General features: G+C 35.0%; 1 protein-coding gene across 1 annotated transcript in view; it reads left to right on the top strand.

Moving 5' to 3' along the window:
* The window catches only part of LOC135223319 (uncharacterized), a 37,217-nt gene extending 20,203 nt beyond the window's left edge, over positions 1 to 17,014 (top strand). The window contains exon 3 of the mRNA XM_064261781.1: positions 16,414 to 17,014. Coding sequence (XP_064117851.1) covers positions 16,414 to 16,528 — 115 coding nt within the window. The 3' untranslated portion in view covers positions 16,529 to 17,014. The remainder of the gene's footprint in view (positions 1 to 16,413) is intronic.
* Positions 17,015 to 18,428: the final 1,414 nt, after the last annotated feature.

Raw genomic sequence — 18,428 nt, 5'->3', positions numbered from 1 at the left:
TCTCTCTCTCTCTCTCTCTCTCTCTCTCTCATCTTGTTCATAATTGCACCACAAAATCAATATCTGGGCCCCTCGTAACTAAACCACGCCGAGACCGCAATTAGTCGACTAATTTCTTGCACAAATATTGCCGATTTTTTTTTTTATCCACCACCCGTGATGATTATTTTGACACAAAGGCTACATGATTTTTGTTAAAATGTTATGCAATAAATAATTGCAGTATTAAAGATACAAAACTTGATTCCCGCTTCCTACATTATCTTCTTAGCTGAATTACGAATGTTGTATAGTTTTTCATATAAATATAGGTAAAGCTCAAAAAGTACACGGCAGGTATAAAGCACTCCGCAGGATGTCTGACATGTTCATATGATATGTTCTATTTCAAAGTAGCTTATTTCAACGTGCAATGGTAACGTACAAAGATCAAAACTTCCCCCTTAGTTATTTCCATCAATTGGATGACCATACATCGACCTTACTTAACATACAACGAGTAAAAAGTGCGCTATCGAGAATTTTGTACAGCGTATAATTCTGTAAGAAAGTCTCAGCCGCGGCCCATGAAGTTTTCAGCCACATCCCGGTGGTGGCCTGTGTTGCTAGCATCTATATCGCAGCCAGACGCACGATCGTGGCTCACTTTAGCCTTCAATAAAATAAAAACTACTGAGGCGAACTGGCTGCAATATGGTATGTTTGATGATTGGAGGCTGAATGATCTACATACCAATTTGCAGCCCTCTAGCCTCAGTAGTTTTTAAGATCTGAGGGCGGACGGACACACAGAAAACCATCTCGATATTTTTCTGTCAGAAAACTTAAAATGACTGCAGTGAAGCAACATGAGATGCTATTCTTTAGTCAGTCAGTAATCAAGCAGAAATTCATGAAGGTTTCCGCTGACTGTTTGTCATATTCATGTTCTGTGATAACACCTTATTAATTAGTTACGAGGAGTTACAAGGATTAGGATGTCTCAAAACCTTATATTTTATTAATGTCCCAATGTTCGTGAATAGCTTTTGCTTCGTAAAGATGTTGATAATTAACATGTTAATCATCTTAAGTCACGGCTTGCGTTACAATACTAACCCGGTAGTAAACCTTCGTACTAAGTGGTTTACACACTCACATACATAATACACAGACACAAACCCACACACGCACAAACAACATTAGTAACTCGCTTTGCAGGTGGAGGGTGGCTGTGTCAGGCATGTCTCCCCTACTGTCACCCGAGGGAGGACACACAAGATCCACTCGGATTTAATTATTATTATTATTATTATTATTATTATTATTATTATTATTATTATTATTATTCACAACAAACCAACTGGACGTTAAACTGACAGAATAAAATATTCCTGCACGAGTAAAAGGAATATAAAGCTAAAAATGGCTCCATAAAAAGAAAACCATTTGTAGGACAATTGCTGAAGTATTTCAGAAAACTGTAGTTATCTTCAGGCAAATTTTACTCTGAAAGCAAATCAGCTCATTCTTCTCGGCGTTTTCACTGAAAAGTCTGAAAGCAGCGTAGTCAGAGGTTTATGAATGCGCTGCTTTCAAACTTTTCAGTGAAAACGCCGAGAAGAATTAGCTGATTTGCCTTCAGTGTAAAATTTGTCTGAAGATAACTACAGTTCTCTGAAATACTTCATGTTGCTAAAATCACAAAGACGGGTTTTGGCGAGACCTTCTTTCCTCTGCTGTCAAATGTTTGGGGAGGAGAGTTTAGTAAACTATAAATAGTATAATTAGGTTAAGAACGTCATTAACCTTGCCTGTCGACTTTGTTGCTTCGGGTAAGAGCCATCGAAAGGGAGAAATATTCTCAATATTCTGGAAGTCGCATGTACAGATAAACAAAGACAGACATATAGACATAGATAAAAAAAATGGAATAGATAGGCAGAGAGATAGCGAGATATATAGATAAATAGATAAGTGGTTAGGTAGACAGACTAGATATAGGCAGAAAGATAGTTAGGTAGATATCTAAACAGATAAGTGGTTGGGTAAACAGACTACATATAGGCAGAAAGATAGTTAGATAGATAGATAAATAGATAAGTGGTTAGGTATAGAGAGACAGACAGATATCACAAGTCTGAAGACATATGAGGCGATTTCATCTATGGCCAAGTCATTCTAAAACAGAATGAAAACTGCGTCAAAAAGAGACCTCAAGACCGGAGGCAAACTTTTCGATCCAATTCAGTGGCAAAGACGAGGCAAAAAAAAAAAAAAAAAAAAAAAAACAAAAAAAAAAAAAAAAATAATAATAATAATCACACACACACACAGTTGCTTGGTGAAACTCTTTGTCAAGGTATGGAACGGTGTCTTGAAACGCCTCAAGGTTTATCATTACAAAGGATTTGAGGAGTCAGCAACAAATAAGCTGGCAGCTCTTTCGACATTAGGATACCAATGTTACAGTCACAAATATTTTTTAAAAAATGTCTATCTATTTATTTACTAATTTGTTAATTTATGGTTTTTTTTAATGAGTAATCTCTTCTTTCTATATTTCCCATTACCTTCTTTTTAATGAACATTATATTTTTTGGAAGCTTGAATTTCAAGTCGATGGCCCCTTTGGTAGGCTTGGTCCAAATGAATAGGGTTCATCTTCTTTGAATAATAATAATAATAATAATAATAATAATAATAATAATAATAATAATAATAATAGTAAATTTTTCCAATTCCTAAGTACAGAAGATATCTAATATGTTTTCACAAACGTAATCCAAATACTCAAGTATAAATATTGGAGGCTGGTCAAGACGAAGGCAGTGGGTTACAAAAAATAAATTAATGAATAAATAAATAAAAAAATAAAAATAAAATAAAATAAATCAGTACACTTCAATCGAGCTCCTCCAGAACAGATACGATGAAACTATAGCAGCTCAACGAAAATGACAAGAAACTTGTCCACTCTCTAATTTCGAGGCCCTATAGCGAACGCGAAGATTTAGAAAAGACATTCCTCTATGGGGAAAAAAATAAAAAGAAATATTGGGGGAAAATCTGGTATGATTTGGGTTAACCGCATGACGGAGGAACGCATGACGTCTTTCCGTCCTCTCTTTCGGTAGTGTTTGTGTGACGTCACCTGTGACGTCACCAGGGATGAGGTCTCAGTTTGGCTTGTGAGATTAACTCTACACAGGAACGAGGTGCGGCCACGGACCTCATCAGTGGCATTATAGACTTCGATGACAAATATCATCAGAGACTGAGACACATTCTGGACGAAATCGACCGCGTAATGACCATAAAAACCGCTGGAGTGAAAGAAACTAAATCTATGGCTATCTCGTCGATATACATCAACTGGCGCTGTAATGGCTTCTGCCAATAGCTTCTATAATCCTCACTTACAGGAAACGCCACGAGAAAAGAAGAGCGCCTTTATGAGAGGAATAGAAACCCACTTCGATGACCGATTACAAGTAAATGGTTTAGATTCTATGGAATATAAACCGTTGCCTATCATGAAGAATATTTTCAAATATTCATACAGGTCATTTCTAAATGCCTTAATTTTCCATATATACTTCTCGTCTGCTATCCATTTTTTAAGTCACTTAATCACTTTCGTCTGCTTTCCATTCGAATTCTATTCACTTAGCGACTTTTTCTCTTTTTTCGTGGTTAGACACTTTATTTAGTGAAAGCCTACCCTTTTTTGTTACACAGGCATCCATGCGCATATAATAATTAATAATAATAATAATTTAACTACAAGATATATAATAATAATAATAATGGGCACAATTTTCAGTGTCGAAAATGATAACAATGATTGCAGGTCCACAATAATATCGCATGTGAAGTATATAAAGTGTTTAATGATAATAGCTTTCGAACCCTGCACCAGGTTCATCCTCAGCAAAGTGAACATTATGAATTTAAAAATCTTTCGAAGTAAACTTCTGAATAGGACAATTATTCCACTATGAGAAAGGCAAATAAGGAAAGCGCTCAACAGCCCAACTAGGTGATTCCGTTGTTGTTCGAATTCCTGCTGGTTATTCTGCTGGAACGTCTTGTTGGCTGTGATGATGCTGCACGGTGTTCCCTTGGCGATGCGGCTGCAATAATGCTGGACATCACGTCCCCCGTGTTGTAATCTGTCTGAGGGAGGAGAGCAGAAGAGGGGGCAGCATCAGGCGGAGAAAGTGGAAGAGGATTACCGACCCGATTAAAGGAACACAAACGAGCATATGCACTTCATGCACAGAACAATGCAATAGTCTCCCATGCTTTTAAGAACAACCATAGACCGAATTGGGATGGATCTAACATAATTTTTTAAAAATAACAATGTCCAAACAAGAAGACTAGTGGAAGGTGCCGCCATAAACTTAGGACAAGCTTTTTACGGTAACAAGTCGTTCGTTGGGGAAGACCCATTAGTCAATTATTGCATTCTTAAAAACTTTGTTAAAAATTTTAATCTTAAGACAAGCTCTGTTTTTCTCCGCTGATGCTGCCCCCTCTTCTGCTCTCCTCCTTCAGACAGATTACAACACGGGGACGTGATGTCCAGCATTATTGCAGCCGCATCGCCAAGGGAACACCGTGCAGCATCATCACAGCCAACAAGACGTTCCAGCAGAATAACCAGCAGGAATTCGAACAACAACGGAATCACCTAGTTGGGCTGTTGAGCGCTTCCTTCATTTGCGTTCGTCATAGTGGAATAATTGTCTATTCAGAAGTTTACTTCGAAAGATTTTAAATTCATAATGTTCACTTTGCTGAGGATGAACCTGGTGCAGGGTTCGAAAGCTATTATCATTAAACACTTTATATACTTCACATGCGATATTATTGTGGACCTGCAATCAATAATAATAATAATAATAATAATAATAATAATAATAATAATAATAATAATAGACTAAAGAACTGGCCAGCAATGAAACATGGCAATGGCTACAGAGGGAGGACTCAAGAATGAAACAAAAGGAATGCTAACAGGCACAAGATCAGGCCCTAAAAACCTGATATGTCCAAGGAACAATAGATGGAAATAACATCTCACCCATATGCAGTTAGTGCAGTATGAAAGCCACGACAATAAACCACATAGCCAGCGAATGCCCGGCGCTTGCATGGAACCAGTACACAAAGAGGCATTATTCAGTTGCAAAAGCCTTACACTGGAGCCTGTGCAAGAAACACCAGTTGGTTAGAACACCAACCTGAGGGAGTGATAGAAAAAGATAAGGCAAAAATCCTCTGGAACTATGGTATCAGGACAGCTTGGGTGATACGTGCCAACAGACCAGACTTGACGCTTATTGGCAAAATCAAGAAGGAAGTATCACTCACTGATGAAGCAATACCATGGGGCACCATTGTAGATGAGAAAGAAAGAGAGAAAAAAAATGATAAGTATCAAGGCTTCAAAATAGAATTAAGAAGACTTTAGGATATGCCAGTGGAAATTGTACCCATAATCACAAGAACACAAGGCACGATCCCAAGATCCCTGAAAAGGAACCTGAAAAAACTAGATACCAGTGCATAGTGAAAAAAGTGATGGACCCTAAGGATGCAGGATGCAACCCGGAACTCCACACTATAAAAACCACCCAACTGAATAGGATGACTGAGATAGACGAAATAATAATAATAATACAATGTTTGATCCAAGTAAACTTTATTTAACCACAATGCCATAATTGTTGTAGTTTTACGAAACCCCGAAATCCATTAACATGATGAGCCTGTAAAAATGCAAAGGAATTTTTATCAAGTCTATTCATGAATACGATTGCTTAAATTATTGCCTATAATGTAGCAGTAGTAGGCGTTGAGTGTTTAACATTTAAAAAGAAACAGTACATTGAGTTCGGCAATAGTTTACATACATATGAATATACATATATATATATATTATATATATATATATATATATATATATATATATTATATATATATATATACATTATATATATAGTATATATATATATATATATATATATATCTATATATATATATAAAGTATGTGTGTGTATTCATCTACATATATACATATATACATACATACATATATAAATATATATAGAGAAGTAGTGACCACTTCATATAATTATACAACACCGAAGCCCTTCAAAAACCTTCGCTATTACAGAGAGAGAGAGAGAGAGAGAGAGAGAGAGAGAGAGAGAGAGAGAGAGAGTGAGAGAGAGAGAGAGAGCAAAAACTTCGAATAACAACCAATCTAACATCCCCGAGCTCCTTCGCCCATGTTAACTACAGGAAATGTCCCCCAAACAGTAGCATAGCTGTAACATAAAGGGTTTGAAATATGCACTTTTAACTGTGGATATGGTTCGGGAACAGACAGCAACAGCTCAGAAAAGGAAAGAAAAATGTCTTTTTTTTGTGGAGCTTCAAGTTTTTGTATTCTTGGATTCTCCACTTACTTAAGTTGAAAGAGAAACACGGCTGGTTTTTATTGTCAGAAATCACGTGAAGCTCTATGATCTTTGACCCTCGTCCAGTGTTAACTCTACTTCAGTGAAGTGTCAAGAGCCTAGATTCCAGTGCATGTAATTTCCAGTTTATGGGGGTTCCAGCCTGCCTGGATTACCATTTACGTGTACCAGATTTCTGTCTGCAGTCCATCTGTCGATGTTTCCGTCTGTAGATATTTTGGCTTCATCTGTGTGGGTTCCATCTCTGTCTGTCTATATTTGCCGTCCGCCAGGGAGCCCTTAACGCCAGTCTGGGGTTCCCGTCTGTCTATGTTTTAGACAGTCCACAAGTATCTCCTTCGAGAGCATCTCCCTTATTATGTCTATTCTGCAGCATCAAAATTTCACGGGTGAGTTAATGACTTCGGTGGTCAGCTATCTACGTCATTGTAATTCCCACACAGATTAAACAAAACAGGGAAACTTTAAAACCACAAATTCCACGTTAAAACCTGCAGCACTCGGTGTTTCTCTTTAAGACTTATTAAATAACGGGTGACTTCATTACGTACATGTAATTACGGTATTTAAATGCATAGCATCCTTGTTTTCCTCCGTACGGTAATTAATACATGGATATCCAATTAGTCATCTGTTGCTTTTTTATTTGGCGAGTTAATTGTGGTATTCTCTGTCTAGAAGAGTTACAGATACACACAAATTTTACATGAACAGGTCAAATGCAAATCATAGAGAAAATAAACCGAATCATACTTTAAGAGTCACGAGTCGCTACCTTAGCTCACTTCACTTGGAGTTAATAAAATCATTATAGTTAAAAGTAAGTAGGTAGGGGAATATAATTAAATAATTTATATCCTTTTTCCCAGCCTTTTGTACCTATCAAAAGCAGATAATATCGGGGAGGCATAAAATTTTTAAGCGTTCCACGCTATTCTGAGTTAACAAAGTACTCAGCAAAAATTTGAGAGAGAGAGAGAGAGAGAGAGAGAGAGAGAGAGAGAGAGAGAGAGAGAGAGAGAGAGAGAATCAATGGAATCAGCAGTAGCAATAGCACTTGTCAAATAGCAAACCATCTAAGGAGTAACTAGACAATATAAAGACCATCGTAATTTCTCACTTAAAAACCTCTTATCAACATGTTTTGGGATCAGAACTTCTTCTGATTAATAGACCTTGATTACTACTATCACCTATTAATGTTGCTGCGCTTGTTTTGCAATTGATTGCTTGAAGAAGTTTCCGTCTTGAAGGATGTCATTATTATTATTATTATTATTATTATTGTACTTAGGAAGCAGACCCTCTCTCAAGCATACTTTATTAAAAGTAATGGCTACTTCAGCAGCGTTACACTTGTAGAGATTCTTCTCTATTTTGCGAATCTTATTATTATTATTATTCAGACCTATTTATATGGAACAAACCCACAGAGGCCATTGACTGGAAATTCAAGCTTCCAAACAATATCCAAAGAATATTGTTTGGAAGCTTGAATCCAGTCAATGGCCCCTGTGGGTTTGTTCCATATAAATAGGTCTGAATAATAATAATAATAATAATAATAATAATAATAATAATAATAATAATAATAATAAGGACATCCTTCAAGACGGAAACTTCTTCAAGCACTCAATTGCAAAACAAGAATCAAGACGAGGTAAAGGGAAATACAGAAAGGAGAGACCCCACTTATTAAAAAAAAAAGAATAATACATATTAATAAATTAACAAGCACATAAAAATGCATTAAAATGCAAGGAGAATAGTATTTGGATATGAATGGAGAATTTGAGTCAACAACGAAGAATACTCAGCGCAAAGAAATACGAAGGAGGTAGAAAGGTGTTCTTGAGCAAATAGCACTATAGCAAAAAAAAACAAAAAACCAAAAATAAATAAAATAAATAAATAAATAAATAAAAAAAAAAAAAATTATTTCTCTAAAAATCTTGGTGACTTATAACGTCCCGTTACCATTACAGGTTGCGATATCGAATTCCAGGAAATAAATCAGTCATTAACCCTGCAGCTACAGAAAACTGATATATCAACTTCCCTTCTTATACGTGGTCAAACCTGCACTGGCTCTTTTTGCTTTTTTTGTCGTATCTGTACGTATTTTCAAATGCTATGAAAATACGTCAAAAACGACCAGGTTAGCATTAAGCAAAATAAAATATCAATGAACAGCAAGAAATAACAAGTAAAAAAATGCGCCAAAGTTTCTTCGGAGCAATCGAGTTTTCTGTACAGCGTATAATCAAGGCCACCGAAAATCGACCTATCTTTGGGTGGTCTCGGTATAATGCTGTATGAGCCGCGGCCCATGAAACACTCAGCCGGCCGTGGTGGCCTGTGTTGTTGCGTTGCCAGAAGCACGATCATGGTTAACTTTAACCTTAAATAAAATCAAATTACTGAGGCTAGAGGACTGCAATTTGGTATGTTTGATGATTGGAGGGTGGATGATCAACAATGATTAATTTGCAGCCCTCTAGCCTCAGTAGTTTTTAAGATCAGAGGGCGGAGAGAAAAGGGCAGACGGACAGACAAGCCATCTCAATAGTATTCTTTCACAGAAAACTAAAAGCAACGATGGTAGTAAACTGTCTGAAATCACAATCTCCACGCTTCAAAACTCATAGAGATTTTCTTGCGCTACCCTCAAATTATAAGTCGTAAAACCTTCCCACGGAGTCCCATAACATACATAATCCCACTGTTGTCAGTCATCCGAATTCCAACTTATCCCAACAGTTTTCTCGCAGACGTATGTTGATGCATTAAAGGAATGGGAAGATTCTTGGAATATGTAATCGAGCCTTTGAGAGAGAGAGAGAGAGAGAGAGAGAGAGAGAGAGAGAGAGAGAATGATGATGGCGATGGCGTAGGGAGGGAGATGGGGTTATGATTGCTAAGTAATTCTGTATTATGAATGCATGATTCATATGCAAGAAAATACGCTGTTAGGGAATGTAATTAATAATTAGGAGTTTAGTTTTTTTTTCAGAATATTTAATAGTATTAACAAGAAAGAAAGAAAAAAAGCCATAGTTAGGGAAAAGGGAAGGAAAATAAATCTTCAACTATCTTCCATTATATTAACTTTATTTATATATATATATATATATAATATATATATATATATATATATATATATATAATCATAAAATGATTCTCTCGTTATACTGGTTGTGATTGAAACACTCAAGAGACGGATGTATGTGATATCAACACGTCAATTATAATTCAAAGCCACATTTTAGCCCTCCTGTCCCCTACAACTTTTAATTTGCTAACAGGTGTAACGAACAGCTATAAATATTTCCTGATAGCTTTCTTCTCTTTATTAACTACCTCTTGACAACAATATAATTGTTATTCTATATAGCTGTAATATAATTAGTTGCTCTTACAAGGGATGGTGCACAGTACAAGAAATAGTAATAATTATCTGCGGACTATAGAAAATAAATATTTGGCAATAATTGAGTGATCGTAAAATTGTCGTAAATCGGTCGGATGAGTTGTCCAACGTATGTTAGCAAGTACTAGAATTAGTTTTCTTCTATGGTGTTTTGAGATGGTATTTACTCTATACGAGTATTAATATTAAAGAATTCATTACTCATAAGTACAAGGCCTGGTGGCTTCAACAAATATTATCGTTATCAATACATTTGAACATCCGTTTTCTATTACTATTGCGAACTTAAAAGAAAACTTATCATATTTTAAGGCTGACTTGTACTTTTCTTGAAGGTGGATCTTTTCTACTTGTACTTTACTTGAACATGGAACTTTTCTACTTGTACTTTTCTTGAACATGGAACTTTTATACTTATAATCTTCTTGAACATGCATCTTTTCTACTTTTAAAATGTGCTAGTTTTCAGATATTCAAAATGTGCTGAATATGGATATTTTCACAGCATGCAATTTAAATAATTTGTGAGGTCCAGAGATTAAGACAGGTATCTGGGATACTGATAATTTATTTACGAACAAACTGGGTTGCCATAAACAGATGCGGACGGATAAGTAGTACAGACTCGCACCGTGAACAGAAATGACTCTGAGACAGTGAGACAGGAGATTTGTGTTTTCTTACAGACATATATTTAGATATATTAAGACGTACAAATAATGGAATTGCATGTGTTGTACATCGGCGGAAAGGCCGCGGAACGCTCTATCGGATGGAAGCAAGAACAACGCGACTTGATGATTGGATACAATGAAAATAGAGAAAAGGCGTTGTTCTTACACATTCTTATCGTCTTGCAACAAACTAGCTTCGAAAATGTACAGAGAACTGGGAAATAAGACGAACGGCCAAATGAAAAATAATAAAAAAATCGGTAAGAATACAAGTTGATAAAATTGAGGGCTATTTGCAAGTAACTGAAATTAAAATGCGCAACATTCAGGTAAAAACTCTTAAAAGAACATCTGTGACCATAACTTCTTATCTTTTGAAATGGCTTTTCACAGAAAGTAAATAAAATTATATATATATATATATATATATATATATATATATAATATATATATATTATATATAATATATATATGTTTTATGCTATATGATTACATTCAAGAGATTTAAGGTAATTGTAAGACTTTTATCAAACGGAGACTGCACAAACACGTTGATAAGGAGAGTAGTATGCCTCCATCACCTTACAGTTCAGAAACTATATCTTCAATATAAATTGTGCCAGATATTAGCGAGGTATCAGCTGAGATCAGTCTAAGAATAAGTTTTATCTCCGATTAGAAAACCACAAATAAAAAAAAGTGTGAATAATTTTGATAAACAAAAAAAGCATAAATGTTAAAAAAATTCTACCAGATAAAAATATTTCTTAAAAAATCACAAAAATAACCATGTGAATCTTATTTTCAAACGAACAAAAATGCAATTCCTACCGTAATTCAGGGAGATTTTTAAATTAGACTACAAAAATGGACAGTCCGAAGACGATATTAGGGAAGCAGAGATGTACATTACCATCATTCCACAAAAAAGGGAAATTAAAATGACTATCGAAGCATTTTAAAGATGTAGCAGTTAAAAAAAAAATATGAAGGGATGCTTAAAAGAAACTCTGCTGATGGGAAGTTTCTAGTTATTGCAACAATAAAAACGAGATGATAACCGGTAAACAAATGCGCCGAAGTTTCTTCAGCGCAATCAACATATAATCAACACCACCCAAAACAGATCTATCTTTCAGTGATCTAGGTATAATGCTGTATGTGCCGCGGCCCATGAATCTTTAACCACACACCGGTGGTGGCCTGGCCTATATTGTTGCCAGATGCAAGTTTATGGCTAACTTGAGCCATAAATAAAATAAAAACTAGTGAGGCTAGAGAGCTGCAGTTTGTCCTGTTTGATGATTGGAGGGTGGATGATCAACATACCAATTTGCAGCCCTCTAGCCTCAGTAGTTTTTAAGATCTGAGGGCGGAAGGACAGACAAAAGCAGGGCACAATGGGTTTCTTTCACAGAAAACTAAAAAGAGCGTGGGATGAGCGGTAAATGCAATTCTCAAAGGGAATGATAAAACGCCGTGTTCTAAAGAATCAGAACTTGGACGATTAAATTCAAAGAAATTAATAGAACGAAATAATAAAAATATTCCAAAGGAACGTAGTACAAATTCTGTGAGGACTCTATGACAAACTTTCAAAAGGTAATAAAAAAAAAGTGGGTAGATATAAGAGAAGAACAAGCTTTCTAAAACTGAAAATGAGGATTTAGTGAAAAAAAAATTAAAAATACAAAGAAGACGGAGGAAAAAAATCACAGACCAAAAAACAACAGTTATCTCCCATTGGTTCGGGTATTTAGTCCAAACCACCAATGCAATGACAGTGCAGTTGATTCAGTATATCACATGCACCCCATATATACAGCGGCTGAAGCGAACCTGATGAAAATAACCTAGACGAGGGGGGGAGGGGGGGGGGGGGCAATTTTTCTTCCCCGTAAAGTTATAGTTTTGCCTCGAAGAACCCCCCCCACCGCCCCCCAACCAACCACGCCTTCCTTCCCCACTACATCAAACTGAAGAACTCCCATACACCTGCGGTTCCTCAATGCAAGATTACTGCCCGGGGTTTACCTTGGAACATCCGACCGCCGTTATTACGTGACTCTGCAACAATGCACCGCATTATTGGTGAACCTGGGTTTTGGTGTTTGCTGGGGAATGGCGATCAGAAGCGGCAGTGTGCGATTAGCCATACAACGTTTGTTAAAATAATGACTGGGTTTCTTTTACGGCATCTGGTAAAATTTTCTCTTGTTGTCAGTATTATTTCTTCTTAAAATCGGTAGCTTTTGTTTTTTTTCTTTAGTGTATATATATATATATATATATATTATATATATATATATATATATATAATATATATATAATACACACATAAATAATTAAATAAATAAATAGCAATATACATATAATATTACATTATATTGTACGTATACAAATAATATAAAGTGTACGTAATATCAAATAATTTTAAATAAATAAAAAAAAATTATAATATATATATATGTATACCCAGGTAAATAATATATATTATATTTAATATTATATATTATATTATATATATTATATATAATATATATAACCACAAATATGAATTTTGCTTTACCTTGGGAACAACTCACACCTACCGGGAATTATAACTGAATTAGCGCTTCCGGCTCGGCCAGGCTTCGAACATGAGCCTTTAGTCAACAAACAAACAACGATAAACAAATCCTAGCCAGGACAGAAACGTCAGTTAATTCCCTAGTCTTCTACACTTTCTAACTTCCCTTATATAGTGTAGCGACAAATTTCAGTGCTTTTGTTTGATTTTGATTCCATATTCACACTTCGTTATCATATAGGATTTTCCTCTATAATTCATTACGCATCTACATATTTTGATCCCTTAGATGGTCTGTATACAGGCGTTCCAACACCTTATGTGTTTCGCCTATGGGGTTACACATTTTACTTATCCCTCATCCGCTGCATAACAGCCTCAATGCCTCCAAAAATGAATTTCCATTCGTTTAACATTTACAATGACATACAAATACCTTCAAAACCCTCAACATTATACTTTCAGAAATTTTATGGATCTTTACCTAGATAAAAGAGAGCGACACATCTTTTCTATTTTCCTTCAAACTTCTTAAAAGCCAAATTTAGCGGAAAACACTTGAAAATATGCAAAATCCTCCTTGCTAATACCCACAATGCTTTTTTTTATCCACGAATTTCCTGTTATCTTTATTTACTAACTGCTGTCATGAAACATACAGATAATGGTATGGTTGTCATTCTTACATTCATCTGTATTACCTTTTATAAAAACAAAAACAAAAAAGAAAAAAACTAATATTTTATTCAGCCATTCCTTTGGAACCGGTCCGTCATTCACGCACTGTTTACAGAAAAAATGCAGACGCTTCATTACTCTATAATCCACCATCTTTCTCAAATTCTCTTTACCCATTTACACTTCGATCGTTCAGACCTACCTCTTCGCAGTCTTCTACAGTAGAAAGTTTTTCGAAATATCCACCTCCTAAAGACAGCTCTGTCTTCCTTCTAAATAGCACAATACATGATCCATTTGCTCATTAACTTCAGTCTCTGCATTAATTTTCCTTAGATACAATTTTCCCTCTAAAGTACTTGAGTAGACTTTCTCCAAAATATTCAAGATATTCGACCGTTTTTTATTCACTTCGTAACTGTCTACTCAATCTATCCTATAATTATATCCTTTTCATCTGTTCTACAAATTAATTTGAAATCATATTTTTTCCCTTCACTAAAACTCTCCTTTTATAATCTTACTTTGTACTGCTTTTATTTATTTTTCCTTCCTATACATCGGTACCAACGAGCGCTCTCCTCCTTGAATCTTGTACAAAACTTATCCGCTCATTCCACTTAAAGTGTCCTTAACACTATTTAGTATTTATCTAGCTTTTCCTGTATGCGGTTCTCTTTTTCATTATCAAATATAGTTGTCTTGAGTACATTCATAGGACCGGATTGAACTTACCTAAAAAAATCTACCTTCTATTTAATGTTTAGGTTCAACTAGACAATGATCAATTATGTCCTTCAGCAACTCGTCACCATTATACGTAACAACTTAACCCTTTCATCTACTTTGTGCTTAACATTGTTTAACTAAATAGTTCTCCCTTACTATTATCTTCCCAAAAAACTATCATAAGTCCTGTTTTCCGCACAAATTTCTCTCAGAATATCTTTCTAAACTCTCTCCATTGTCATGTACTCCAACTAGTCTAAATGCACCAGTTATGCCACGTAATTTTGCATCACCGAGGCTTCCAGTGACCTATTTACATTAAACGAAAACCAGACAAGAAATAATGGATGGAAACTAGAACTGAAGAGATACAACAATCCCATTGTGGGAACTTCTTTACATACAAGATATGTGCCACGTGTAAACAGCAACAGTGTGGAAGAGTTTAAAAGAAAGCTAGACAGAATCATTAGGATACTGCGAATGCACAGTAAAACCTGCTCCTACTGATAAGTGAGCACACAATGTCTCCTAGGATGAACTAACAAGTCTTTGAGACATCCTAATCCTTGTAACTCCTTGTAGCTCCATTGTTTCTCCAAGTGCACCAGCCACAGATTTAAGACTTTCAGAAGCTCTCTCTTTCACTCACATTCTTTTTCACCCTAGGAATATTTATAATTAATGCTGCAAATTCCTCCCTTTCCACACTGAACATGACCAACACTATCCTTGGACTAACAGTCCATTCTCACAACATCTGAACGCGAGAGGTACTACAACCTTCCTTGGCTGGATCATTTAGTCATCTCAGAACACAATTACTCTTCGTCCTTCGCAGTCCAGAGCAGCCTTCCATTACACTCTGGTCTCACCCAGTGTAATGATCTTTAGCTTTACTCTCTCGAATAAATAAGCACTCATATATTTCAACGTCTTTTACTGCATACAGGAACATTAAAATGTACCAAAACTTAATAGGTTCATTTTCTTAATTTATATATATAGTATATATATATTAATGTACACCCTTCTAACTTCTCGAATCCTTCTCGTGGTCAGGTCGATAGAGTCACTTCGTTCTGTTGCCTTGAATGCAGGTTCGAATCCTGCATCAATGTCAAAATTTCTTCATACTCATCACATTTGCAAAGGAAATTATATATATATCATAATATATATATATATATATATATCTATATATATATTTATATATATATATATATATATATAATAACTAATAAAGGAGCCCATAAAAACGCAAGAATATAGAAAGAAAGTACTATATTTCAGAGACTGCTGAGGAAAGAGACAGCAGTCTCTGAAATATAGTATACTTTCTTTCTATATTTTAGCGGTTTTATGGGCTCTTTCATTAGATGGAATTCTGTTGTAAGAAATTTTTACAGTCAATATATATACAAACATTTTTATATTTAATATTTAATGTATATATAATACTACATACAGGATTTAATTTCAGTAGGCAAGTTACCTTTCTTATTTTGGCGTTTTTTATGAGGGCTTCCTTAATTATTAGAATGGAATTCTTTGTTAACAGGAACTTTTTTCCAGTCATTATATATAATTATATATATATATATTATTAATATATATAATATATAATATTATATACTAATTATATATATATAATTATATATATTTTATATAAATTATATAAATGTATATTATATAAAAGATAACCACACCACAAACAACACACACATATATATATATAATATATAATATATATATATATGGATATATATATATATATATATATATATATACAGGATTTCATTTCAGTATGTAAGTTACTTCCGCACAATTCATTCTACTGATTTACATTTCTATTTTCAGGATATCTGAGGCCTGGACAGATGACTGGTATGGCTGGGTACCTGTCCTTCACGACCTCGTAGACGGCATCGACAAGTACAGAAACATCTATCAACTCGCCTCAAGTTCTCACTAATGGGGAAGACACGACGTGACTGACTATAGTAGATTCACATCAACCGTGGATTTGATGTCTGTAATCTCTCGAGAGAGTTCACATCGGCAGGATGTATGTTCCACCTCTCCTGAAAGACGTATACCTCAGGAGAGGTGGAATATAGATTCTACCCACGTGAACTCTCGAGAGAGACTGAGTTTCCAGCCCTGTGACTGGCTTATCAACAGCCAATCAGGAGCGTCGTAAGGGACTGGCCTAGGCATCAAATGCACGGTTGATGTGAATCTACTATAGTAAAACTCAATACTCACTTCACTTCAAAAACTCACTCCGAAGGAGGAGGAGAAGCCAAATGCCTGATAAAATACTCATGACAATTATATTTAAGCGACATTGCGTTTGCATCGTTTCGTCTGGAGGGATATTTTCCTCTCTGTTAAATATTTATTCCTATTTATATTGTTATAATATTATCGATCCATTGTAAGATAAGTTGTATTGACGGTAGTTCTCGAAATGCTGATTTCAGATGACTTACTGCGAAAGAATGTTATTGTAATAAATTGTCCTTGTAGTTATGGTTTAATTAAGCTTCCTTCCGTGAAAGAGATGCTCTGTTACTGCCGAATGTTAATTTTATATATATATATATATATATATATATATATATATATATATAATATATATGTGTGTGTGTGTGTGTGTGTGGGTTGTGTGTGTGTGTGTGGTGTGTATTTTTCTATTTTCAGGTGTCCCATTTTTGAAACTAATGTTTTGCATTTTCGATAAAGTAAATATCCCATAGTCAGCAATATAATAGCAGCCCTAGACATAATACAAAGCGTTAGAGGTTAAGGACAGCTCGACAACAGACCAGCGTTAGTAACTAACTCGACGCTGATATTCATAATTGTTCTTCTGAAAATAAAATAATATAATATAATATGTTTATATATATATATATATATATATATATATATATATATATATATATATAATATATATATATATATATTAAATAAGCAAAGCAATCTTTACACATTGGGTTATACATTACTCACAGCAAAACCAAAAACTAAAGAAAAATAATAATAAAAAAATGGATGGATCCTGAAATGAAATAAAACAAGTCATTGACATATATATTAATAATAAATGCTGAACAAAGAAAGAACCTGCGTACGATAATCTTGCTCATTCTTATTAACAAATACTTTCATATACCTACGCGGAACGGTCACAAGCCGCTATCTTTTTCATTCAAACCAATTTTCAACGCACTTCTCATTGCAGTGACACTTTCACAAGCGCAGATGAATTGATAAGTAAAACTATAACGTAAAATGAAAATAAGTACTCATAGCAGGATGAGTCTAAGAACGGTGAAACAAAAATCCACAGTTATGTAACTGTAGAGAAAATATTCCCAAATATATCGGCACAAAAATCTACAGTTGTATAACAGCAGAGAAATATTAACAATTAATAAATCTCTGTAGATAGCTTCAGAGAGTCGCACGGATACCCGAAAGATTTCCGTATAATTTGATTTTCAAATATAGTTATACAGTTACATAACTGTGCGTTAGTTTCTCCAGTAATGTCATATATTAATATTTCATATAAGCAACTTACGAAAGACGCAAATAACAAACTTAAACCACTCTTGGATGAAACCCTTCCACGTCAAGTATTCAGACATACGCCCGGGTAACCACCAGGATTACTTCTAGAATCTCGTGTTATTAGACTCCTGCACATAATAATAATAATAATATAAAAAAAATTATGGCGCACATAATACCGAAGGTAATATATCCTGTCGGAGTACCATCCCGGGGGAAATCTTCGAGGACGGGGCCCGACTCGAAGGGCAATTCTCTGCTGAAGGTGAACCGAGAAATCCACCTTTTCCAAC

The sequence above is a fragment of the Macrobrachium nipponense genome, chromosome 8 (genome assembly GCF_015104395.2).
Source record: "Macrobrachium nipponense isolate FS-2020 chromosome 8, ASM1510439v2, whole genome shotgun sequence".
Classification (NCBI taxonomy): Eukaryota; Metazoa; Arthropoda; class Malacostraca; order Decapoda; family Palaemonidae; genus Macrobrachium; species Macrobrachium nipponense.
The sequence above is the reverse complement of the archived record's forward strand: the minus strand, read 5'-3'. Positions and strand labels throughout refer to the sequence as shown.